At 39.8% G+C, this 27,820-nt stretch overlaps 1 protein-coding gene across 3 annotated transcripts; it reads right to left on the reverse strand.

Annotated features, from left to right (window-relative positions):
• Nucleotides 1-27,277, reverse strand: rnf111 (ring finger protein 111). Of its 3 annotated transcripts, XM_023406397.2 has the most exons (16): nucleotides 27,150-27,277; nucleotides 26,748-26,810; nucleotides 22,616-23,502; nucleotides 17,734-17,866; nucleotides 9,988-10,142; nucleotides 8,245-8,439; nucleotides 7,597-7,988; nucleotides 7,076-7,328; nucleotides 5,495-5,858; nucleotides 5,278-5,403; nucleotides 4,986-5,103; nucleotides 3,998-4,078; nucleotides 3,076-3,171; nucleotides 2,697-2,783; nucleotides 2,155-2,258; nucleotides 1-756 (listed from the first exon to the last, which is right to left on the reverse strand). In XM_023406397.2, the coding sequence occupies exons 3-16, from the start codon at nucleotides 23,490-23,492 to the stop codon at nucleotides 639-641; spliced, it is 3,099 nt and encodes a 1,032-aa protein (XP_023262165.1). In that variant the 5' UTR covers nucleotides 23,493-23,502; nucleotides 26,748-26,810; nucleotides 27,150-27,277; the 3' UTR covers nucleotides 1-638. The 3 variants fall into 3 exon arrangements, with proteins under 3 accessions (XP_023262165.1, XP_023262167.1, XP_023262166.1); XM_023406399.2 differs by lacking the exon at nucleotides 2,697-2,783; XM_023406398.2 differs by lacking the exon at nucleotides 26,748-26,810 and having other exon boundaries at nucleotides 27,150-27,267.
• Between the last annotated feature and the right edge of the window lie 543 nt (nucleotides 27,278-27,820).

The following is a 27,820-nucleotide window of genomic DNA, read 5'->3' on the forward strand; positions in this document are numbered from 1 at the left end:
TGAGGTGAACATTGGAGTTTATTTCCACTCTAGAAATACTGGGTGTGCACTAATACAGCAGCTGATCTGTTAACATATTTCCCTAGTTAGGAATGTCTTGATTTACTTAAAAAACATCTTTCACTAACAATCCACATCTTCTAAACATAAACTAATCAATACAATGATTGGTAAAATGAATCCTGCAATGTTTTTTTTTTTTAACCGGAGGTTGACATTCTATTCTAGTAAAGCAAGGCATTAGGTTTACAGAAATGCATCTTTACTAGAGCAGCTATCCTCACCTGCAAATTGTTAGGCTGTGTTAGGCCCACGTTATATGTGCAAAGAAATGCATTGCAAGGAAACATGCAGAGAAACAAAAACAAAAATGACACTTGAGGAAACAATCAAAAGCTACATAAAAGCTTTATAAATACAATAAAATCTTAAACCCTTAATGGAGAATTCTAGCTGTTGTAGTAATATGTGATAGCTGGCACTCTAGGCTCAATGCTTTTTTGTCAGATATTTTTTATTTTCTCGTAGTGGAGCTGCACAGGTAATTCATGCCATCTTTGGTTGACTGCAGTACTGAAGAGAAAATTAATATGATCTCAAAATAAACTTTCAACAAAAGGGTTGTTAGAAAAACAGCATCAACTCTCAGCAGACAACTGTGCCTCAATGTCCACTCTGCAGATGGGGCACTTCTTATTGGTGAGGAGCCACTGATCCACACACAGTTGATGGAAGAGGTGCATACATGGTAGGCGTCTGCAGGGAAAACACAAATTCAATTTCAGTGAGAACTAAATTTTGGAAGCCACATCTGGAATTAAGTACACTTCTCTTTTATCAACCTACATATTCGGTGTGCCTCACTTTTATGATCAGCAGTGGTCCTGCTCTTCTGGCTGGTCTTAACCTGTTTTTTTGTCATAATAATGTACTTCCTGATTATCCCTGTTTGTTTAAAATGGTGTTATTTTTATATTTTTATTATTGTCACCAAATCCCATGAAAAGACCAAAACAAGGCCGCCCCGGTGGCTCAACCACTTAGGCTCAGTCCTTACCGCAGCGGCCATGAGTTCAAATCCGAAGATGAATGAATTCATCAGACTAACACATATTGTCTCTGTGGCCTGAGCCTAATATAGCTTATTCTGCTGTGCCATAGAGCTTCATTGTTGTCTACAGAAAAACACATGATTACACTATATGATCTGTTCCTTCATTATTGCAAAGATTGGCCCTGTAGTTCATTTTGATCAGTCCCGCATCAGCACAATCCCGCTGCTGTAAATACTGATTAGTGCACTGAATCCGAGACTTAAAATATTTCCAAACAAATACACTATTTTATCATTTTAAAGCAACATTTGTTACAAACTACAATTTCCAGCTGTTTTAGGAAATAATTGAGTCTAAAAAAGCCTGTATATTTGTGGCTGTCTTTAGTAGGAACAAATGGACTTCGGGATGAGTGCCAAACACAGGATAGGGTAAACAGAAAGTGCTGCGAGACAGTCCAGCACATAGTTAGTTTTGGTCTTTTCGTGGGATATGTTGACATTAAAATATGACATGACATCTGCCTTATCCTGTAAAAATTACAGAGGAGTGATCAGAGAAACACTGATGCTCCAAACTGTGTGAAGTGTTAAGAACATCTGACTGGATCAGAAATGTGTAAAACCTCAGTTCTGTGTGTTTCGGTGTTTTACCCGAATATGACCAGAACCATTTAATACAGGCATATACTCAAAATCACTAAAATCCTTATAGGCCATGACTGTAAATAATTTAGAAAAAAAAACTATATTTTACAAACTCAGAAAAAAAGAAGGTGAAACTGAAATGTGACACTCATTATTTCCTTTTATACCAACAGAGGGCAGAAAATCCGCTTAAAAAAACCTGAGTCAGTGCCAAAAACCAATTCCTTGAGGCTGGTAATTTTAAGGCACTCTGGGGTTTTCTGCTGATTACAAAACCTTTGGGTTTTTAAAAATGATATCTCGAGAGACGGTGGCAAAATGGAAAAACTACACCTGCTATCCCACATGTCTGTGTTTAAAGGCTTACAGACACGCCCTCCTGAAAGCATAATTGAACACACTCAAAACTGTGATAACCAGCGCAGAAAACACCCAGGAGGGGAACCATTTACCTGACGTCCTCCCCCTCCTCCAGTATAGACAGACAGATGGTGCATTTTTCTTCTGTGTCTTCATCTGCCCCCTCGTCTTCGTCTTGCTTACCATGCAGCTTTCTCTGTTTGTGAAGAACGTTTGGACACATGACTTTTGATATGTAGCATCGATCAGTAAAGCAACCTCAACCAGACTCATTACATATGGTTAATAAACATATTTATCCACTCTCTATTAAAAACATTAAACTGCTCAACTAAAACCCTACGGTAACATTACAAATACATATATTACATTTGTATAAAAATATAATATTGCCTATAAAGAGGTAACTATATTCAGAACAAACATTTCAACAAAAACGTTAAATTCCTTTGGGGACAGAGAGAATGGTCATTTTGTCCTGAAAACAGAAAAAAAAAACTTTCTATCTGTTGTCTCTATACTAAACAAATCAAAGTTATTAGCCGAATTCCCTGGCCCCCAAGACTAATACTAACATCTACTGTACATGTGAGCAGAGACATGTTTCCAAATTGATTTGTTCATTATTTCTCACCGATTCTGGGGTTGCGTGCATATTTTTTCCAATAGATGCCCAAGCTTCAGGGGTTAACTGTTGGTCAATGTCTCTCTCCAACACCTTCTGTATTGGGTGGCAGGGTGTTAGATTGCTTATTTAGGTACATTTGGAAACCTCTAAGGAAACTTTTCCCCACCAATGTCTTCACAGCTGCAATCTCTGGTAAAAGACACTACAGTATTTTAACACTAAGTGTTGGCAAAACATCAGACGTTTGAAATGAGCACAAAAGACCACTGCCTACTCTGTCCCAGAATAAACTGTAACAGAACATGCACAACTATATACAGTATCTACAAAATCCATTGAACACCATATACAGTACATATCTACACACACTCTCACAGGTCCTCACCTTTTTGTACTTGTGTGGGTAAGTGCACCTCTCTATGGTTCCCTGAGAGGCTCCTCGGTTCACAGTCCCCAATCTTTCCTCTAAATGCAGCAGGTCCTGATGGAAGTAGTAGAAATGAACTGCTGTCAGACTGACACACTGACACATGCACAGGGCTTTTGCTCTGTACACACAGAAATTTCTCTTTTTGTGCAGGAAACTGCGCCACACTTGGCCAGATAGTTTGGCCAAGCTTGGCTATTCATTCAGTAATCCACACCAATTTAGTGGTGACGAAGAGGTTTTTAAAAGCATTAATGATCACATTAACACCCACGTCTGTCCTGATGATAGGTTCTTCCAATAATTGCTGCATTCAGATGTCAATATACTGGGAAACCAATTTAACAGCAAAATTAGTAAATTATTGTCTGTCCAGTATAGAACAGGCGAGTGACATTAAATTACATGCACTTGGCTGACTACTTTTATTCAGGTTCAGTGTCTTGCTCTTCGACACATCGACATGTGGGGCAGAGCTCGGGTATCAAACCACCAACCTTGTGAGTTATGGCTGGCCTGAGTTATATAACACATTAAACTGTGCGCTAGTGCGAGTTGGGGTCCATAAATAACTCATAAATAACTAAATAAACAGTCAGTAAGTTTGAATGCTTATGTTAAATATTTACTTTTCTGTTAAGATGTTGAACATTTTCCTTGTATAAACGTCCACTAGAGCACTATATCTGCTTTCTCCTTTCTTCTCCCTTCCCTATGAGAGCTGTGTTTATCCAATTCCAGTGTGTATTCTGAATACACCAAAACTAACATTGGATGGTGACGCAATGATAGAATTGCTTACATTTTTGCCTTATTTGTACTCAGGGTTGTAAAACACATTCACCAACACCAGCGAATAAAACAAACCAACAGTCCTCACCTCATAGGTTCTTCCAAAGCCAGTCATTCTAGATGAGATGTACCGAATGTGCGGATAGGTCACTTCAGATATGCCAGTGTGCTATGAGGGAGAAAGCGAAACATGCACAACACATCTCATTCAGCCCCTGGAAAATGCTTTGTTACATAAATATATTTAGTCCTTCTGGACCACAAGACTACCATACATTTTTACCACACACTTTTTGCAGACTTTATTTAATTTCAAAGGGTCCTAAGCTCGTGGTGGGTGCTATTAGTGATTGAGTACTTTGGCTTTCAGCTATGCCATATTAGTGTATTTGTATGTGTATAACACTAACCCTAACATTTACCAATAGTATATCCTATAAAAAGAATAGTTGCAAATTCCTATGTAGATGTATATAAGTGCTGGTGGTATTAGAGGAAAAAAATTATGAGGGGCTTCGAAAAGTGTTCACGTGGCACATATGTAATGATGAAGGTCACAGATGTATACAAATTTAAACTAATGAACTCTGCTGAGACTGTTCATCAAAATTCACTTGTGTATCCTTTGGTTCCACTTCTGTACCCCCTAATTCTGAGCAAGCAAGCTATGATTAACTGTGGATACACTCAAAACATCTGGGAAACCTTCAACAGTACCCTGACTTTATGTGCACCTGCACTGATGCTACAGAGAAGAATGGATTGCAGAAGACAACTAATGTTTGGTTGTTTGAGGATGACCATGGAAAAAATTAATAGTAACATTGCGAAAGTGTTGACTATATTTGCGCAGGATCTGACTTGAGGCTTCTGGATTTGTTGAGTGTGCATTTGAAAAGCCTGATGAGCCACTATTAATTGCTAATGCATAATTCATGTGGTTCACCAAACCATCCTTGAAATAACTGATGTTATAAATAAGGAGCCAGCACCATTAATCTCAGCCAGACTTCATATAAAAGTCATTCTTTCTCATTTATGCTAATGTATGCATGTGTGCTGAGGGCTTCTCTCACCATGAAGGGAATGGGGAAATGGTGCAGTCTGGGGGGAGGGTGGTAGTGGGGCAAGTGGGAGTGCAGGTGCCCTGAAGGGTACGGTGCCACAGTCACTCCAGCCTCGATGCCAAGCTCCCTGTTGACAAACGCATAAACAACCATTAGCCATATCTACAAGACCTGAACGTAAAACCAAGTGACCATAGAGTCGCATTAAACATTTGTAATATTTGATGAGCTGAAATTAAACTTGGGCTGAATTAGGACTAAAACCAACCATCTGCCAAGCCTCATTACTTCTGATACTGACCATGCTGTTCTCTGCTCAGGCTGGCGAGGGTGGGAAGACATAGTTTGTGGCACATGGATGTGGTGTCCATGGCCATAGTTGGGGTGCATTCTGTGGGGGTGTGGAGGCGGACGCTCATGTGCTCGTCTGCAAGGAAAGGAAAATGCAAATTTGACAAGGAGGTGGTTCATGGCTGGAGTTCGTCTTTTACAGAAATATGAATACTCAGAATACTCACGTTGGGTGTTGCATCATCCTGCGCCTCTGGACCTCCATCCTCTGCAGCATCTCGTGTTGATGGAGCCTCTGTACAGAAGCTCCCAGTGCCGGCATGTGGTGTGGCAGGGTCTGGTGGTCTGTAGGCAGGTGCTGGGCCAGTGGGGCACTTGAACTAGAGAGGTGGTGGGTAGTCAGAGGAGGGGGAGGGGCAGGGGGCACGGCGTGGCCTGAAGGGTGCGATGGCAGTGGGGGATGAAAGGTGACAGTATGGGGAATGACATAATCGCCTTGTGGAGCAGGCTGAGGTGTAAGTTGGGGGTTCCCATGGGAGTGAGGACAGGCGGAGGAGGGCTGATGATGCAGTGAGCGTGCTAGAGAACCATCTGATTTAGAGGAAAGAGAAAAGAAAAAGAAGTAAAACGTCTTTAAACACTAAAGGATAAAGCTGGCAATATTGTCTATTTTTGTTATTGTGGACAAATCCCATGGAAAGTCCAAATCCAACAATGTGGGTTGGGGCATTCAGGCCCAGCCCCATTCGTTCATACTGAAGGCATACATTTTTTAAAAACAGGCCAGATCATTAAAAAAAAAAAAAAAAAAAAAGCAGGACAGTATTTATGACATTGAACCAAAATAAACGACAGTGCTAATGCTCATTGTAATCAATAAACATATCTGATGGCTTTTTTTTATAATGTTGGGATTCCCAGTTCCCTGTTTTTTTTATTTTCCTCTACAATACATTTTGGATAACAGTAGAACTCTAAGGTACATAGGATTAAGCTATATCAGACTTTAGCTACAAAGGAAATAGTTGTTCATAGGATCAATTGGCTTTTGGTGTTGGTAAGTTTGTGGAATTTAATGACAATAAAGTAAACATAGAATTCACCTGACTTATCCTTTAAAGAAAAAACTTAAGTTTAGTAATTACTGACATTATGCAACAGTCAAAATATGAGTGCAAGGGTCCTACATTTATACTTTATGCCAGTTGACAAACATCTTGGCTCAGCATGTTACAGATGATGCATTTGTAGCAGTATTTTTGTTGTTTTTTGGCACAAACCTTCTGCTATTAATATGACAGGTTTCTGGCAAAAACAAAATTATCTGAGAGGACTACTGTGAGTCATTCCACCTAATAAATATTCAAATATTCTTGGTGCAGACCTCCTTGCCTCCTGTCCAAGCAACAGTGAAATGAGGAGAAATGAGGCGGAGAGGCAGGCAATAGAGAGGTGAGCATAGGCACCAGCAGCAACTAACTCTCTTACTACATCCCCACGAGAAAGCCTTGTCACACTGCTTCCCTTTCCATACTGAGCTATTCTGAGTAGAATGAGCAATTAACTACTTCTGCCTGGTACAGTTCCCACAGCACTTGGCACATAAACCATCAGCCTCTGTTAATTACTATTAGCATTAGGTTTTAGGAGTGCAGCTCTCTGCCAATTTTCATAAGTACGGCACTGCAAATGAGTGAGTTTTTCAAATGCAGCAACAGACGCTTGACTTTATGATTTGAAAAATTCAGGAAAATTAAGCCAGTGGTTAAGGTCTGGTTTCCTGCACTGCATGAAGGTGGTGTACTCACAAGAGGGGTGGATGTAATGTCTGCAGGGCTGGGGTTGTGTTTGTGGCTGGGGCTGAGCCACCATGGAGGAGCTGAATGAGTCCACCACAGCTGGCTGGCTGGGCCCAGGGGTGGCCTGGGAAACATAAGCAGGAGGCCGTGAGGTGGAGCCTGGGCAGCACGGGTCAAAGGCTGAGGTGCTGCCATGAAAACTAGCCCCGCTGTTTCCACCACTCCGAACACTGCTGTTGCTCAGGTCCACCGGCAGAGTTTGCTGTGGGAGGAAGGCAGAGATGTTATTTGCTGCCATGCTCGGGTGTTAAATAACAATCCCCGTAACCCTATCAATGCCAATTATTTAGAGGCTGCTAATTGTGCCTGTCCTTGCTAATAACAACCATCAAATTTAGACATTACTTAATTTAGTCATGGATACCAGATTTATTTAGAAGTGCTATAATAGAGCCACATACAGCAAGAAATCAAAAATACTACTATTTTACAACTAGAGTATGTTTGTGTTGAATACAGTATAGCCCTACCTGGTCATGGTAGTGGGCTGTGTTGCTGCTGCTACTACTACTGTTGCTGCTGACTCCAGCGCAGGGTGCGGGCAGAGCGCTGGGACGCTCAACAGGGCAGCTAGGCTCTTGAAAGGGCAGGGATCCAGGGGGCTGCGGTGCTGGGTGATGGACATGGTGGAGGAAGTGGTGAGCATTGCCGTGGCTGTGGCTGTGACCATGGCTGTGCTGAGAGCCACTCGTCTGCTGAGAGGATGACGCCTGCAAGCAACTTGAATGGGAGTGGCTCAGGGACAGGTGACCAGGAGAGGGGCCTCCACATGGGGAGTGCTGCTGACAGCAGGATGGGAGTCTGGGCATGGCTGTGCCGGCGTTTTCTCCTGCTGTACCTGACAAACCAGGTCTGCTGTCATCTATGAGAGTTAGGTATATGATTAGGAAAAATATAGGATGAGGCAGCAGGTTAGAGTTTTAAAGGGCAGAAGAGGGCGAGAAGCACAAATGACCTATGGTGACATATGACTGCACAATACAGAACATTTCACAGTTAAATGTATAAACATTTTAAATAATATCAGCAGCTAAAAGAAAGCTGCGCCCAAGCTACGTCTGAGCCAAAGAATTGAAATTCTACAGCAGCTGGTTTCAACATGCCGTGTCCTGTCTTACCCTCTGTGGCCGTACGCGAAGAGCCACTTGGCCTGTTTGTGTGCATACTTTCAGGTATTGAGCCTGGGCAGCTAGTGGAAGGGCCTGGGGCATCATTGAGCTCTGAGGTAGAGGCATGATGGGAAGATGACGACGAGGACGACCTGACTGTTTGGGGGTGAATGCTGCTAGAGGTTGTTGGCACAACTGAGAGATCTGGGGGGGAAAAAATCAAGTGTTAATTTAAAGAGAGGAGGAAGAAAAGAGGATTAATGACAATTGTGCTCTGAGGGAGAAATACAGGTATCACTTAACCAGATGCATCAACTAGAATTACGTTGCAAAATAAAGTTGCAGGAAACATGGTCTCAGTTACAGCATTGAATAATAGTCAGGAGGGTTTTTGCAGAACATTATGATGTCAAAGTGAAGTTGACCTTTGACTGTTTGGATATAAGATGTCATCACTTCATTGTTTTAGCCTATAAGACACCAAAATCTCATGAATTCATTTTTGAGTCCAAGGGACTATTTTTGCCAAATCTAAAGAAATTCCCTCAAGGCAGTTTTGAGATATCACATTCAAGAGACCAAAAATGTGTTTTGTGAGGTCACAGTGACCTTGACCTTTTAACACCCAAATCAAATCAGTTCATCCTTGAGTTCAAGTGAATGTTTGTACCAAATTTGAAGAAATTCCCTCAATGTGTTACTGAGATATCGTGTTGGTGAGAATGGGACGATCAAAGGGACAATCTGAAAACATAATGCCTCCACCCTAGTTTTCACCAGTGTTAAGGCATAAAAAGAAGAGAAATAAAAAAGCACTTAACTTTAATTTATTGATAGAAATGAGAATTACTGATCCAAAAAATGTTTCATTTGTGAATATTTCACAAAAAAAGTCAAAAGTCACACAATTAGAGTGATCTGGGGTCTGACTATGTTTTGTTTTCCAACTACGATTTTATTTTCTTTATTTTATTTTTATTTATTATTTGTTAGTTTTCAAACAAATATACACTAATAGCTGACAGCATAATATGACAACATCTAGATGCATCAGTTGTTCCCTGTAGATTAAAAATAATGATGTTCACAATTCATACGACCACCTAAAATTCTTCTGGACACTTTGTCTGGAAAAGAATAATCCATGTGTGGACTGTAGCATGTGTGTACTCGTCTGCAGAGGCTTAGCAGCCGAGGAGAAGAGCAGACCTTATTAGCATTCCAGTGTGTGAACTCCATCTGCTTTTCATATTCACAAATTAATTTCCCCTCTTTCTCCTAAGAAATGCAAATACTCTAATACTCAGTGCTCTACAGTTTTGCTACCCCATCATGGGTGTGGGCTGATAAAGAGACTGACATTGGACTTAAGTCACACAAGGTCACAAAGCAGCCTGCTTTTACATGAAATTAAGGACTTGTTTACTGTTAAAAGAAATGCAAATAAATAGGATACTGCTTGAGGTTAATGGGGATTAATGTTAATGGGTAATTCACAACAATACACTTTTTATTCCGGCTAATTGATGTCCATTATTCACAATCAAAGCATAATAAAAACCTGTTGATATTTTACTAGCTGAATTTAAAAACTCTAAGATATCAGGATCTGAAATATTCTTTTTGCAAACAAACAACATTAATGACATTTGTAAAACAACATTTTATTATTGCTCTATCTTCATAAAGATATTAACATCGAAAAGTTGTTTCTCCTGGCCTTGACACTGTCTTTTCTAGGCTCATTCTTACCATCTTCATCAACAGTGAGGTCCACCACCTCCCCAGCATTCTGACGCAGTGGTTGGATGACAGTTGAGAGTCTGTGACGTCCACGTGGCTCCTGGAGGCGATTCTGGGAGCAACTATTAGCCCAAATCCTGCCCAGACCCCCCACTGAGCGTGACCTGTAGACATACAGATATTAATAAACAACTATTACACCAAACTTTCTTTATGGCAGACACCTTGACCTGTCATAGCAGTTACTAATATTAACAGTGTCTCTGCAACAGAGCTGGATCCCTGAATGCAAATCTATCTGATGCACTTTATTTAATTTAACATGGTGATTGATCCTTGTATGTTTACTTATACAACCCTTTAAGACAGCATTTGTGTTTTCCATCAGGACCTTTAGACAATTTTGAACCGGACAAATTATCCTAGTTCAAAAGACATACCAGCTGAGACTTGTGTGCTGTCTGACATCTCCTTAGGGGGTTTAGTTTAACACAACACATATACCTAAAACTGAAATGGATACCCAAACTTAGCGTACATTATTTTAAATTATGAACGTACATGCGTAAGAAGGTGCTTGTTGCGTTATGTATCAGAACCGATCGTGGTAGAAAACATAGATTACGGTTTGTGGCTCTAACAGAAACTACAGATTGCTTGCTTTGTGTCATCATCCACAACGCCCTACGACTTCCATCTACATCTTACTATTCTTTCCACATGCTTTCCTTTTTCCTTCTTCTCACTTGAATGCTCTGTACCTCTCTTGCCCTGGCTTCAGCCCTTCCTCTTTTCTTCCTTTTAATTTTCTCTCTCAGAGGCTCCTGTCGCTCTACCCCTTGCTCTCTGAGACTGGAATGAGAGGCCAGGGAATAGTCACATTTCGCCCCACAGTGCCGTAAAGCCAGGTGATCAGAGGGAGGAGGGATGAGCCCGAGGGACGAAGAATAAGAGTATGGGAGTGCCGTAAAGCTGGATACCATGGAGCTTTGTGGCTAGGGGATTTCACTGCTGCTCCCTCAGGGATTTTTAAAATACACCAGAGCAGAGGGAAAAGGCTATAAAACTAAGAGCCAACAGCACAGCCCTGTTAACCACAGCTTCTGATGTGTCAAACCAAATTATAGACCAACTCTATGATTCTTATTGATTAAATCATAGACACCTTAGAAATCATCAAGTGATTCAATAAAATCCTTAATAGAATGATGCAAGTGTTTTTTCTCTCTGTGTTTGCACAGATTTCTTGCAGGCCAGAATCAGACAGGTAAGAGAGGTTAAAAACTTAAAACTGGCACTTGGTGTCAATATATATGTAATGTAATGTGTTTGTCTTTGTATTAGCCTTGTGACAAACTAGCACACCTGCTTGGGTGTTACCCAGAGCCTCCCCAAATGATAGACTGCAATTGTGAACAAAACATGGAATATTAATTGTCTCAATATTTCTCTTTTACTATTCTGCCTTTATAGTATTAGCTCAAAACTAGACTCAGTCAAGTTTAATTTTTGTTTTGTTTATTTGGGACTGTTCTTGTTTATTTGAAAGCATTACAATAACTTCATTAACTGAAACATTAACCTTACCAAAACGGTAAGGTTAATGAACAAGAGCTCAGTGACTACAAGATTATACTAAAAGTGTTAATGCATCAATCATAGGATGTAATCCTATGGATTTATTAAATTATTGATCTATTCCACATTATGCAGAACGCTCAATTAAGAGTGTGGCTTTGAACCGGTTCCTCAGATGTGTCTCAACTCAGGAAAGGCCTTTCTCTGCTGTTTATGATAAGGGGGATTCCCATTTACTAATACTTTCTGCATCCATTTCAATTTCCTGTGAGACATGTAGCACAACAATGAAAATGGAATAAAGGAGGAAGCTGATTAACTTTCTTAATTCACAAATAAGAAGTGTGCAAGTGTGAAGAACTCTGAGTGCATGTATACACGAACAGACACACACTTGCGACTACTGGCAAAACACACAGCAATGAGGGTGGTACACAGAGGGGGACGCATGGTGGTTGTATTGGGGTCTAATTGGCCAGGCTCCTCAGCTCTGGTCCCAGGGAGCAGGTCTACCCACCAGGGATGAGTTCCTAATTAAGTAGACCTGGGATTATTTTGTAAATATATGTTTACCACCATAACCCCAAGAGTGTGAAAGTGGGGGTGGGGGGTGGCCAAGAGGAAAACAAGGTACATTGTAAACATGAACACTATGGGAATGGGTGGCTTGGCAAAGCTCAGGTTGTGCAAAGCCAACATGCTCCAGGGATCAGAGCAGGGCTGAGCACTGCGGTAATGTAGAGTAAACTGCTGGGACTGATGCTGCTGACAGCCAAGGCTGGGAGTTTGGGAGTTAAAGGGGAGGAGATCATACAAGGCAGGAATAGCACTGTGTAACAGTGGTAAACAATTTGAGGCATCAAGCCTTGCATGGATGAAAGTATTGAGTTTACCTTCACAATTAAGCATATTATGGCATCACTCTCTAACTGTCAGCACTGAATAGAGAACAAATATTTTCTCACAGTGAGCATTGATCTGCACTTACCCCTTTATCTAATATAAAGAAAATACAGCGCGAAATGCAAGTCCTTCATGTTGATACAGTACATTTTGCTTGGGATCATCAATGCGAAAACACAAAAGGAAATATACACTTATACAAAAAGCCGTGCAGTTTTCGGACATGCTCCGACCCAGTTGAGACCACAACGATTTGGCCCTTTTCCCTTTTTCGAAATCACTCAAGTCTTTACACCTGCCCATTTCTACCACATACAACATGTTGACAACAAGATCCAACTGTTCACTTTTTGTCTAATACATCTCAAAAGTTGACATGCACCACTCTTATAAGACAATCAACTTTATTATCTTCATCTGTGAGTGGTCATAATGCATTGGCTTGATATCATATCACCCAGCTTTCTGTCGGCAACAATTTAAAAATATATATATTAAGCAGAGGGCTCAAAAATGATAATAATGCAAGGCAAATGTGAGAGGTTACAACAGCCATCACATGTTGTGTTCTAAGTTACATTTGGGCAAGTGGAGTTTAAGCCATCTCAAACACAGGTACAACATTACCATTTTAAAAGATAGAATGGACACTGGTTTCCTGATGACTATGTTTTGTAGTCAAAGAAAGTGTAATGACATTCAAAAAGTTCTGTGATCCTACTACTATGCATGTCCTGAGCTGAGCTGCAGAATCAGGGCAGAGACTGATCAAGGTCTTTTTAAATTGATCCATATCAGCTACGTAATCCTGATATTGTATCTCACTGCGCTCTGGGTAAAGCAGCTGCCAAACATGCCCCACAGTGCACTGTTAACACACTGGAATGTTCCCCTAATGCACCGCTTTGCAAGTGAGTGAAGTGTGGAGTGGCATGAACAAATAAATAACAGCCATCAGTTCACATTAAAAAAATTTGACACTGATTAAGTCTGGATTAAAAATGACAGTCTTGCCCTGCTTTCAGTAACATATCGCACCGTGTCCCTAAACCGCTGCTTCTGGTTGAAAACTTAATTTGAACTTCCACATTCTGTACAAGCTGGGAATGAAGAGAGGCTGTCCAAATCCTGTCCAAGCCTTTGTGCAACAACAGTAACTGACTGCTACTCTTCTGTCTATAGACATTTTAATAATTACCATTAGACACTATATAAAATACTATAGGAAAACATTAAAAGAGCAGCTTTATTTGTTCATGTGAATGTTAAGGGAGTTTTATTTTATCAAAGTAAGCCTGTGAGACTATGAGTGCATTGTGAAACTGGTTTACAGAGGAGAATGTGATTACCATGTTGACTATAGTAATTGCGCATAGTCAAAATTAAATGAATGGGATCAGAGGCAACCAACTAACCAACTAACCAGTTAATGAGAAATACTTGATAAATACATCCTTAAACACTACCAATAAACCAGCCAGGGCCATGAAACAGTATGTATGTGTGCTTACATGAATTGTGCCTATGGCACTGTTCAGACCTGGCATTAACATCCATCTCAGGTGATACGATCATAGGTGGACAGCTCTAAGTTCAGGGGTAAACACACCCCAGATGCACTGGGGGGCGCATTTGAGATCCAATCACTTAGACCACATGCGGAGGTGCTTTGGACAACATGTGTCCACATTCTTTTAGCAGTGAAAGCGCAATTGTGCACAATGAAGGACCGCCTACTCTACTGACGTCCACTGCCAGTCTAATTAGTCCTGACCTAATATTTTAATGTTTCAAATGGCTAAAACCTTAAATCATTGTGCAACAATTCACTCAGCTCCTCCTTGCCCCGATATCTCTCTCTATCCTCTCAAGCACAGTGACAACAGACCCATCTGTCAGATTGGCTAAAAACAAGAACTCATACATGTTTATTTGCATATAAAGCAGGAGAGTGAGCTCCAATCACAAGTGGTCAATCGAGATGCACGTGAAGACGCATTTTAATGCCAGGTGTGTGAACTGACATACATAGAGCTGTCCACTTGTGATCAGATCACCTGAGACGCATGTTAATGCCAGGTCTGACCAGGGCCTACGTTAACATAAACGACACACAAACTCAAACTCACATTCACAAACTGGCCCACTGGCAGTGTAAACAAAGATTTCAATGCTCATTCTGTTGGCCTTTGATTCTCCGCCCTCCCGCTCCACTGCTGCCCATCCCCCCTTCAGTGAGGCTCATCTCTACATTCTCTAGCGAGCCAGGACATCTTTGGAAGTCAGGAAAACAGGCAGATTAGACAAGCTATGGCATTCCAAGCTTGGTGGAATCATTTCTGGGAACTATTTTCAGATATTACTGATACATTAATATAAAGTGGATAAAAGAGGGATACGGTTAGGGGAGAGTTACAAAAAGGAGACAGAAAGAGGTTAACACAGAGGCAGAGGTTTGTGAATTGATATGCATAATCACCTACATAAGGAATTAGGGGAGTATTGAGACAGTAAGTCACATTATTAGAATGTGGAAATAAGATTCTCAATGGGGTGAGGAAAATGGAAGTAGATAGTGGGAGGACATATCTTTTGTATTGCTAAATATTTAGCAGTTCCTCTGAGAAACAGAACTATATTCATCTACTCATTAATCCTCTGTATGTTTGTGAAAGCCATGGCAGAATACCCTTATCAACTACCCTATTTAACCAATTTCTTTAAACAGGTTCATACCGGTTACATATGGGTATGATGTGGCCTTAAATAGATTATAAGATTTTGGCTATTTGTTTGGATGTAGAATGGATATTAATTATAACATGTCACGTAAGTTTTTTCTGGCTTTTTTTGCCAGTAAAGTTGGGGTGAGAGGGGAGGGATGACATGCAGCAAAGGGCCACAGGCTGTACTCAAACCCGGGCTGCACAGTAAGGATAAAGACTAAATGGTGCTAGCTCTACCAGGTGAGCTAGTGGGGCACCTCACACTAACTACGGTTTAACTAACTTTAAACTGTTATTATATGAGTTGCTCAGATCAGATGATTCAATCAGATAATCAGTAAGATTTATTTGTGATGATTCTAGGAAGAGTCGAATAGCCACAGCACTGCGCAGGTCCGTTCAGTTATTTCCCTACTGTAAAGAACTAGGCATGCAGCTCTACAATGTCTGCGTTCTCTGAGCAATGAAAGCAGAGCTATGGAATCCATATGCAAAGCAGATCCAGTGGAGCACTACACCACACTCTATGCTGTGCTCTTTCATCTACAGTACTATACATATCCGTCAACACTCACAATCAGCAACCTGCATTTACTCCTTTTCCTACTTGTGTCATAATGGCTGCAACTGCATGTACAGACCATCACAGCCAATAGCCATATTTGGGTTAAGGCATCTACATAGTTCTTAAATCCACAACAGAGTATGCTGGTGGCCATTAATATATAGGAATGATTAGAATGGCAGAACATTACAATTTACCATTATTGCCTTACCCTGACAATGAAAGGTCTAAGAGCAGAAAGTTTGAACATCTCTGCTACTTTAAGAAAAAGGAAAGGAGTAAGACATCACAAACAACTGTCAACTCTTTAATATATTATAATATATATATATATAAAATAAAGACTGCCTTCACAGTGTAAAATTAAATCGTAAGGTCCAAATAAGCCTTGAGACCTCTCTTGCAGCATCATCCACTTCTCCATTGTTTGTTCCAAACACTCATCGTTTGCCTGAATATTGCTACATGCACTGCTACCGTTTGTTGCTTGGTCATGACTGCAATCAAAAGTGAAACAGGCTCACGAGCATGCTAAACCCATACCACCAACTCTCACCCCTGCATTTCCTCAAGTCAGTCCTGAGCACTGGTGCTCAGTTATAGAATAAGTGATATGTGAGTATTACTCACATATAGAAAGGTCATCCAAGTTCACATATAGCACCTGACCAAAAGCAAACATGAGCTATTTCAACTTACAGTTTTATAAAACCAAAAGGAAATAAGAATATCCCAATAAACAACACATGAATAGCACAGACCTGATTACACACAGGTGTAAAATGAAGTGAAATCAAATGTGAGTGATATTTTCTTATAAAAGGTGAATTTAGCTCCTCATTTGCTAATGATACCTGTGGTGTACTTCAGGGTTCAACAGTAGGTTCCAATCTTTTTAGTCTGTAGATGCTCTCCATAATTAAGACAACTACTATCTTAACTGTTAATACACAAAAATTACACAACAGAATGAACTTCAGAAACCAAATGACCCTGATGGTCTTCAATAAACTTTTGCTGATGTCATCTCCTGAATGTTGCAGACATTGTAAGAGATGCTTCTTTTTGGTCCAGATGACTCTCTTATCTACAGGAAAAACAGGGATAGTGGTCCCTGGATGTAAAATCCTATGCCTCTAACCCTGTGTTTATAAGATTTGCAGTTAAGGCATGCTACAGTGGTTAAGAAAAAGTTGTTTAATCTTGCTTTCAATTGATAGTTTTTTTATCTCCTGCAGACCTGGAAAAGATAATCTATGCATATTTTTTCTCGCTTACACTTGTTGCTTTGTTCAGGATTCATTTTGTATCGTGCATAGTCCAATTTGTTTTTTTAGACGGAAAAAGAAAATTCTAAATAAAGATGGTTATGTTCTTCATTTATTTCTCTTACATATAAGGTTGGCTAGCATGTCCACATACAGTATATTACACAAAAATGCACTCAAACATGTTTTTCTTGGCTGCTGACATTTACCAAAAAGTGATTTGAGTAATTCTAAGGATTAATGTATTCTCAGACTGTGCTGGTGGCATTGTGATAAAACAAAATTGTAAAAAAATATTACCAAAGAAAACAAAAATCAAAACGCTTTTTTACAGCAGTATGGGAGCCTAAAACTTTAAGGGCATCAACTGCACATGGCTGACATTTAGCCTATAGGTTAGGCAGGGCAGGGAAGGTAGGGAAACTGAAATGGCTGAAGAAAAAAACATGAGGAAAATACAATGACTATGAAGGGCTATGAAAAGAACTGTTTTTTTCTTCATAAAAAGAGGATGAAAAGGGAGAAAAAATAATTAAAGAAATGTCTATACAATGAGCTACAGTCCAACTTTGCCGTACGCCAGGAAAAAAATTGATAAATGTTGTAACAATGTTCATATAAGATCCTATGCTATTGTACACAGCACAGATCTATAGGGAAGTCGTACCATCAAACATGTAACTTCAAAGCTTACTGAAAGAGCTGAGGTGCCTACCTGAAACCATCTCCAACTGTGACGATCTCCACCTCACTGTCTGTTGAGGTGACGTTGATCTCCTCGCTTGCAGGGACAGCAGGGGCTGGAGCTGGAGTTGCCTCAATCACCACCACATCCTCATCTAGAGCACCTGAACACACCAGGGGAGGTTAGTATAGTTTTGACACACCATACAATCTGAGAAAGTACAATAAAATATATATACTTAAAATGAAAATTTCAATTTTGGCTATCCCTCGTTTTATTTTGACACTTTGCTCAATCAGAAATATTGCCATTAAAGTTGGGTGATTAGTGATAAATACAAACAAACCACTATGCCTGTTTTGTGGGCTTGAAGTAAAACAAAATAACAAACATATTTACGTTTTTGCATGCAGTCATATGGATCTACTCTTACACAGCATAAAGATGTAACATAAACATGTAACAACCCTTTTATTTTCTGGTCTCTACCAAACAATGTTGTGTTTAAATATGATATATGATATATAATGTGTTCTTGCATTTTCAAAGGCTTAGTCTAAAACCAGGCAAGTAGTGTATTTCTACAGTTTCATCATGCTAACAGCAGTATCATCAGGCTAACAGTTCAATGCTGGGCACAGGAGAAATATAGGTCAGCAGTGCTTAACTTTGTACCTAGATTGACTTTCTTCCTTCACCTCCCGTGAATGTGAATGGTTACCTATGCAACAGCCCTCTACCTGCCCTCTGCCCATGGGAACCCACTCAAGTTTCACAATTTGTCACAATGAAAGATCAGACAAAAGAAAGTAGAGTGTAGGTTCTTTCTTCAATCACAATAAAGTTATTTTCTATATATATTTTAGATGGGAATTACAATATTTTAATAAAGCTAGTAATCCATGTTGTAAAAACTTATATGGTGACACAAATGTAGACCCTAGGGGTTGCAACACACAGACTTAAGCATTAAAATGCATATTCATATTATCTACCGTTTTCCCTATAGTTTGTGAATTAGAGTTATTTAAACATTGGTTTAAATCTCACAACCCTTTCAAAAAACGATATGATGTCTTATATACAATATTCTGTTAATGTTTTGGGTACTTTAGATGATCTGGTTGATCCTTATTTCATTCTGCAGCATCACAACAACCTCAAACATACAGTTAGTCATAAAGAACTATCTTCAGCGACAAGAAGAACAAGGAGTCCTGCAACAGATGGTCTGGCCCCCACAGAGCCCTGATCTCAACATCATCAGGTCTGTCCAGGATTACATGAAGAGACCTTGAGACAGCCTGAATCAACAGAAGAACTGTGGGAAGTTCTCCAGCAACCTACCTGACAAGTACCTCGAAAAACTGTGCACAAGTGTTCCTAGGAGAGGGTGGTTCCACCAAATATCGATTTGGTTTTTATTTTTTTATTTTTACTTTATAAAAAAAAAACAAAACAAAAAAAAAAACTTTTCATATTATTTATGAAAGTTTCCTCACTTTTCTTTTAGCGCCTGAAACTTTTACTGTACTGTATATTTCAGCATTAAACTGTGCTTCATGAAGGTCACAGTCAATACTTCATCTCCAGGAGTCCTGCATGTGTATTAATGCCATTTACATCATAAACAAGTAACCCAGTTCAGCACAGGCACAGCTCAAAACAAGTAAGTCACAGCAAAATAATTTGAGACAAATGCATCATTCTTCTCAGCCTTCTTAATGGAGCTGTTTCCTTTGCCACAGGCAGAAAATGAAGGCAATGCCTCCCCAAACATAACTGAACACATAGCTCAATCTATGGGTTTATTTTAGGGTTAAGATCAGATGTAAATCTAGAATTTTAGTCCCCACCAGTGATGAAGATAATGTATAGCATATAGTCACAGAAAATATATGTTTATTTGTGTTTACAGTCACATGCCTGTTTCTAATTATTGTCACAATTTTGAGTTGCTGACTCATGCATCTGGTATATGAGTCAAAGTTACATTCTTAAGCCCTCCTTGTAAATCTCTCACGCAAAAACCTTTCTGGTAGAGTGCAAATGTTAACTATATCATTGTCAACCTGAATTCTAAATATATATGTCAACCAATAAGAACTGACACATTTAGATACACTTGTTTATTGCTAACAATATGGTGAGTGTGAGCAAAACCTTACCACATTCAATCACTATTTGGTAGGGAGTCATTTCATCTGGAACTGAGCAGAAAATCTAATATACTGTAGTCTGTAAAAGCTAGTTAAGAGGTTTTAAAATAAAGGGCATTTTAAGGTACCTGCTGCATTACTTATATGACTTAGTAACAAATGTTATTTGCGCAAGTTTAATGCTTCAGTAGTGCAGAGGGTGTTTTTGTGAACATGACTAAGTGACTTGTCATACTAGTAAAGTCCATAAATTCCCTCTGTGATTTCTATTCATATGTCTCCTGAGAACTGCTGCTTAGCACCCTCTGCAAGTCTAGCTGCCTGGCACTCAGTTGAAGCCTTTATGTGGTTACACAAACAACAACACCTTTCAAGTTGGTAGAGAACTATAACCAATATGTGCAGTGTTTTGTTAAGTAAACAACAGCTAGTACTACTACTACTTTTCCTAATATGACTTTACAACAGAAACTGGAACGAATATGTAAAAAACCACAAGTACTTGCTTAAGTTAGCAACTTGAGCAGATGGTAGCAAGAGGACGTGTAATAGGTTTGCGATTGAACAAATTTATTGAATTTTATTGTATAGAATACAGCAAACCAGCTGTGACCTGCATTCAAATATACCATGTATTTACTTTTTAATATCTTCTGTTAAACTTAGGTTAAAAGTAAGATTCACCCGTTTCCTGGCTATATCCTGCATCTATGTGATGAGGGCAGGTTTCATCACTTGCCTCCTTGCTTTACCCTGCTGTAAACACATGCCCTGTTTCCCCTGCGAGACCTGCTGTTTCCATGCAAAGGCTGCTGCTCAACAGTGTCTGAGATTTCTCCCACCTGCCTCCTACCATAGAGGCACAACAAATAACTTTCCATTCTCCCCTAGGGCCACAGCAGCAGAAATATTGCTGAGGCTAAATGGCTACATGAGGAAAACAATGAGCCACGCTAAAGGTGGGGCTTTTCACAGGATATACTGACTCCTTTTGCGAATGCTAAAACATTTCAGATCAGAAAGTAGACGGTGCCCTTGATGATATGCACACTGGGCTGTGCTACTTCGTTGAGAATGAGAACAGAAAGTGATGGTTTAGATTTGGGAGCTGCTTAAACCTGTTGTTTCAACAGGTAAAGGAGGACAACACTTTCCATTACAGCCTGCCTGGTGTGAGGCCCTGAAAAGCCCAGGGGAGTAGCTATTCCTTTATTAGTGGTGCAGAAGCCATTGCAAAAAAATACAGACAAATCCTAAGCATTTTGCAACATTTATCATTTTTTTCGAAAGCTCAAAGGATATATATATATATATGGTTTATTGCCCTTTTTTTTTTTTTTACGTAGACACACAGCAGCTGCCATGTAAAGTGGAGGGTGAGAGCCATTTGTGAGTGTATTTTCACTCCTGCCAAACACTATACAAGTTGGGTCCTCTGTTTATAGCGGTGCAAATCTTTGGCAATCTTGGATTTGTAGTTGAATAAAAAGAAAGTTGGGCACTTTATTTTGATTCTCTGATTCTTACTGCAGTGTACAGGGTGCCAAACCATACTGGGTTCCCACTGAGCTGCAAATAATGAGGGTCACTGTCTGACAAACAGAAAAAAGCTAAAAAAAAGTGTGTTAGGGTATGCAGCTTTTTTGTTTAAGTTATTTTATCTAGGTTGTGTAAGTTAACTTCCTAAGGAAGCATCTTACTGTCTTCTTCCTGTATGCAAATAATGAAATTAGAGAGTAATTTACTGAAGAACATCACTGATTAAATGTTTTTTGTAAAAACAGAAGTTAGTGTTGTGGTTCTGGAGTAACGTGGGGACGAGTTAAGGAAAAAGAAGCCTATCAAGGAGGAAGGAGACAAAAAAGCGGAGCGGTCCGTCATGTTGTTAACATGTCTCCAGAAGAGGAGAACAGCATCTCTGTCACAGCTTTAGTACTGAGGAAAGCCATCATCATTCAAAATGCTATACAGGTGCAAGAGTTTAAAATTTATCAATGTGACATTTTTAAGTAGTGTTATTAAAAAAATTTTTTGGCATTTGTGAATTGAATTGCAAGGGATAAGAATCTCAATTTTTCTGTTTACTCTCCTTTAACTCCCTGATTGAGAGCCAAAATAAAATCACGTAGTTTAGAATCAAAACCTGTAAACAGACTAATGTCTGTGAGTGAGACAATTTACAATAATGACACTTCTGCTATAACCAGTTAATTTCTTATTGTGCAGTGGAGGAAACTGGAAGTCTCATGTTAGATAAATTGTGACAACGCATGCCTATTCAAGTCATTTACATTTAAAAAAAAATATCAAACTAACACACATTTTTTCTGATAAAAAAAAAAAAGTCAAGCTCTGTTCTCCAGCAGCAGCCATTCTGCTTTTCTTGTCAGCGCATTTAAATTCACATTGCATAAATGTACTTCAATTAAAATAAGTGAATTAATGCTTGATAGTGTTTTTTTCTGCCACATTAGAGATCCCAGTGCCTCTGAGCTTTAGGAGACATCGTCTCCATTATAATGTTTCAACTGTGACGGCTCCTCCCTTTGCCTATTTTTTTTTTTTAAAACAAAGTGCAAAAAAAATGACAATATCTTTTGTAAGCGTTCCCTGTTGGTTTATAATGCTTTTAACCATATGATATAGCCTACTTGAACATACCTCATGTTGTAAAACGACATGTTAGAAACAATATAGAGAACACAATGCAACAACAAAGATACAACTGTACTAGAGTCAGGGTTTGTAATTACCTGTAGCTACAGTCGCACTGTTGGGCTGGCTGCTGGTACTGCTGACATCTACATACAGCTCATCTTCTGCTTCAGTAGAAGAGGGGGAGGACGAGTCACTACTCAGCTCCTCGCTGGAACTACTGGTGCTATGGAGTAGAGCATACTTCCTACGTGCAATCACTTCACGTTTCTTCCTCTGCAGTAATAGTCGCTCCTTTTGCTTCTGAGTCCGCTGACCCCCTCCAGGAGTTGTTTTCACAAAGCGTTTCCTATGCAGAGGCCGTCGGCTGCTCAGACACGGCCGCTTCAGAAGCACTGGCTCAGCCTCAGACCGCACCCACTTATGTGAGCGATTCCCCCGAGTTCGACCCAGAACAGGGCGCACGCCATGTCCAGCGGCTCCTCCTGTTGTCAGGGCAGGAGCTTTGTGTTGGCCCCCTGTTGCTCCAGCTTCCCCATCATCCTCTGAGCTAAGAGTGTCCGAGTCGCCAAATCGCAGGCTAGAGGAAGGGGAGGAAGCACAGTCACTAAAAGAGGACTCGTGATTATGTTCATCCTCACTGGGGTGCTGTAAAAGTTCTACCCTTGGACGCTGAGGGGTCAGTGAACTCTCACTGATTTGGTCCTCCTTCAGCGAGCAGTCTGATGGCCCTGCCTGTTGGCCTTTTCTTTTTCTACGTCCAGGAAGGCTCCGTTCTGAGTCTCTGTGTGTACCCGTGTCCCTCAGCGACCGATGCCTGGACTCACACAGGGTTTCAAATTCACTGCCTGCCTTTCCAATCACCTCCATGTTGTTAGGGAAGCTCTTGGCTGCCTCCACTGGCTCTGGGTTAACCAGTGGCTCCTTCAGATGCTCCTGTCTGCTGGGGGCCTCAGATGGCACCTCACTCTTCATGGTGGCAGGTCTATCCTCACAAAGGACAAGGACAGATCAATATGTCAGTGACAGAATTAACAACTTTCGAGAGTTCTGAAAAAAATAAAAAGCAAGTGTTCACATCAACATTTGCCTGATAGATGATCAAAAACATTCTATCTTTTAATTCATCCATGAAATGCAATGTTGAGATGAATCCTCGGGTAAATAAATGAAAATCAAGTTACCAATCGTCCACTGAAATATCAGTGATAAAAATTCAAGCAGTTTGGCAAGATCAACTTGACACCATAGGCTAAATCAGATAATCCAAGCAGATTTGTTTGATCAGAGGACAGAGCTGGTTGCAGATGAGATAATTGTGGTTCTAATTATGCTGTCTGCACCGATCTGTTCAACCCTTTCAAAAACAACATACAGCAGAAAATATGAGCTTTTCTTTGGGGTAAAAATGTATTTCTAGCATTTTACTGACCAATCAACAGCACACAAACCTAAAAAAAAACATTAATATGCCTGTAATAACACTGTGCTAAATGTGGGGCAACGCATTCATTCACTAATAGTCATTCTGCTTGTTAGTACAAATTAACGCAGCGTGACCCAAGGTCGCTGACTAAAGATTGAAAATAAATACCCATAGGCTGAGTCAAAAGTAAAGGCTGAGTCAATACTGATGTGTTGTATTGTTGATTCCAGGCAATGTATGAATCAGATTGAATAAAAATGGGATCCCTGAGGGAATAACCACCATGAAAAGTGATTCTTGTGTTTATGTCCTGACCGTGGGACAATTCTCTCTATATTTGTGTGCAGCAATAATTGACTAACTGGAAAAAGAGACTCTTTGAGCAGGTTTCAGTGGGAAAATTTTTACAGCTGTGCAAGGTCTCCCCAAGCAACACTAAATTTCAGCATTGCCAAAATTTGGACTACTTTGTAATAATCAAACAAAAAGTTTGTGTCAATGTTAAGACTCCATATGTATTTTCAGAAGGCACATGGGTGATTACACCCTTTGCCAGCCAACAGTGGTGTTAACTTTGACATGGGTTATAATACAAATGAACTGGTATTTCCAAATAAGCAAAAATAATAATAAAAGTCTCTGTGTCATCAACTGTCAATAAAACTGAAAGCCCCTTTTAATGATTATCATAACTGATTAACTGATTACTGATTGCTGCTTTTAAGAAGTTTTGTTGCATGGACTCCTCAGTTACACTGTTATGCTGATGTAAAGTAGATGGCTTTCTTGCAATATATCATATATCCAACAACAATTCATTTGGGCAAGATATCATATTGTTGTACATCCGGAAACAAGTGTGAAGTGAAATAGGAGGGGTTTGAAAATGTGGTGTACCTGAATTACAAAGGATTATAGTACACCAAAGATCGATAATAGTTCAGGCTTTATATGGCTAATAATAATAATTCATTAAAAGATATTTAAAAAGATGTAGCCCAATACTGATACAACAGATCATTTTGGACATCCCAATTGTGTATTTTGGGCAACAAACACACACACAGTGTTCATGCAGTTGAAAAGAGTACATACGATTTCAAAAATATTAAATCTGATCGCTCCTGGATGGAGTTATCAAAGTTTTGTGGATATCTCTATTGCAGATACCAGTGTGTCATTAATCACACAGGGTGCTGCATATTTGTGGCGATATTCATTGGTGACAATGTAAAGAAAATGACAGAAGTGTAGGTTGCACTATATGCATGTGGTGATACAACCCAAAGCAACAAAGCTACCACACTTCTTGCTATGATGTAATCATAATCATCAAAATCATGGTACTTCTACTTCAGCAACTGATTTAGGAACATATTGTACCAGCGCTTTCTATGCAGCCATCTGGAAGTACATGTGATGTAACACAACAAAAGAAAATAAAAACCAATGCTTTGCTAGTAGCATCCACATTGTTTGCTGAGACTACACAATTAACAAACAACAAGAAACATTAAGAAATTTGGATGTCTTGCTTTCCAGTTCTGCTTTGAAAAATATCTATAAAGGTGGTAAGAGTGTCAAAATCCATGTGTGATTTTATCTGCATCAAAATAAAACTTAAAAAAAAAAAAAAAAAGCATGAATGCCAAACATGGTAAAAACTTGAATATCCAACTACTGCACTGAAGATATTTTTAAGACATTTTATTCTTTTGTGGAGGGGCTCAGTTGTTTGCAAATTCAAGACTGGTCTTTTTAAGATACAGGACACAGCTACATTCACTTTCCATCTCTCACTGTTTCAGTAAAAATGTAACACAACAACATTCCCAGTAGTGTTGCTGCAGGTAAACTGTAGTGCACTACATTCGATTGCACAGGTGTGCATGATGTTCCTGTATGTTGCAATGCATTTCATTTGCTAACAAAGTGAAAAAACACATAAAGTAATGACATTGCATTCTTCATTCACAGCTTATTTCATGATAACAAACTAATTTTCACTTGACTTTGGTGAAATAGGGCTGATGAGATTGATGTTTCCAGGGGGTGCTTCTCTTAAGAATTTTGTGAAACTGTGACTTTAGTGAGTCTGCTGTTAATAAGACTTCACAGAATGCTCTTTCTGATTTTATATACAACTAACTGATAAGTGAGTGTACTTCAGATGCCACAGAGAAAGCTGCGCAATGACATACATGAGGAGAGGGGCCTCAGAGGACAGCCCTTACAGACAAAAATCCCCATACATCAAGGCTGAATAATACAGATTTCTCATGACGAAGGTCGAATAAGGATAAGCAATAGATAATACAGCTAAGACCAAATTAAGCGGTCGATACAACTAGTATAAGAAAATATATGGTGTAACAGAAATGGTAACAGTGAACCAATTCAAGATGTACGACTGAGCCAGGACTGCTGAGCTGCTGCTAACGATGCCCACTGTGCTTTCTGTCTGTGAAACGACAACCAGCCACTATGATTAGGCCAGCAAAAACAGAGCTTCATAGATTTATTTACCTTGACAGTATCAAGCCTGAAACTGAGGCTAAGCATAGTTTCTACAACGCTTAACAATTACAATAAGCTGCTGTCTGTCTGTAGCCCACAAACGCTGCTGGCGTGACTAAGACCAGATAAAACTCGTGTTAATAGAGAAGCACTCAAATATGAACATCCAATGTTAGAAACTTGTGTTACCATTATTTCGATAACGAATCAAGAGAAACCAAAGTGGACGGCTAGCCAACTAGCCTGACACATACTCCAGACAGAAGACAACAAAAGACAACACGTACCTGGGTCTAAGTCCTTTTTTCAAAATGTGTCACCGTCCTTTTTCAAACATGTGAGGTTAAATCCTGTGGGGAAACAATGACAAGCGTTGAAAGCGGGCAGTAATCCTAATGTTCACCCTAGCTGCAACTAGACAGGCCTATACAGAAATCGCAGTCCGAGGACGTTAGTGGCTGGGAGTGTGAAACTGACAACACAGTCCCGAGCTGAGCCGAGAGGCAAAATCGACGGCAACGGGCCCTGGGTAGCTACGAGCTAAGCTAACGTAAAGGCTAGCTGCACTTCACTCATCAAATACCCGATTATACTCAGCCATTTTGACTCGCACAGGAATCCTACCGACTCTTAAAAAGCACTACGACTTCTCCATCATGTTTATATTTGACAAGATAGAAATGCCTCACTATTAGCCCTCGACGAAGTTCCCATTCCTGCCTTCCGAGGCATCCGCTGTTGTTTACTCAGCAGGTCGTCTGTTCGCTGGCTACGGCTCACAGCTACAGTGGTGAAAATAGAGCCATTACTCTCAGCGCCGCACGGGAGCGCTACATCGCTGCCAACGATCAGCTACTTTACGACACTTTGCGACAGCTTGATTTAAATCCTCTAAAAGCTAAATGTATGGGGAGAAATACTCCATACTCTCTCCTCGTCTTGTTTCAAAGGCTCACAAGACGCGATGTGTACTTGCAGCTCTGTTGATGATGCAAGTTGATGCATCATTGTTTTGCGTGTATCAGGTATCATCTGTAATACCCGATTCCAAATACTAGCACTCCCACTAGTGGATGTAGGTTGGACATGTGGAAATGAAAGTAAAGCCCCTGATCCCAAATACAAGTTGCCAGTTGTGGGTGGAAGAAGTGCTCAGATACTTTACTAAAGGAAACGCACCAGTGTAAAAAATACTGTATTTAAATTAAAGTTTCTGCATTCAAAATCCCACACAAGTAAACTATTATCAGAAGATATACTTTAATTATTAAAAGATAATAAAATTATCTACAAAAATATAAAATTAAAAATGTCTATGATTGAAATCTGATTCTCTCATCTCACTTCTGTAGCTGCTTGA

The sequence above is a fragment of the Seriola lalandi genome, unplaced genomic scaffold (assembly GCF_002814215.2).
Source record: "Seriola lalandi dorsalis isolate HSWRI2012SDOR001 ecotype SW California unplaced genomic scaffold, Sedor1 jcf7180002054306, whole genome shotgun sequence".
Taxonomy (NCBI): Eukaryota; Metazoa; Chordata; class Actinopteri; order Carangiformes; family Carangidae; genus Seriola; species Seriola lalandi.

Bases quoted from the DNA above. Each gene is read 5' to 3' on its own strand.
- rnf111 (XM_023406397.2), bottom strand. From the start codon at position 23,492: ATGAAGAGTGAGGTGCCATCTGAGGCCCCCAGCAGACAGGAGCATCTG. The intron at 17,867-22,615 runs GTAATTACAAAC...TGGTGTGTTCAG, and splicing joins CAGTGCGACTGTAGCTACAG to GTGCTCTAGATGAGGATGTG. The intron at 2,784-3,075 runs GTGAGGACCTGT...CACCCAATACAG, and splicing joins ACCCACACAAGTACAAAAAG to AAGGTGTTGGAGAGAGACAT.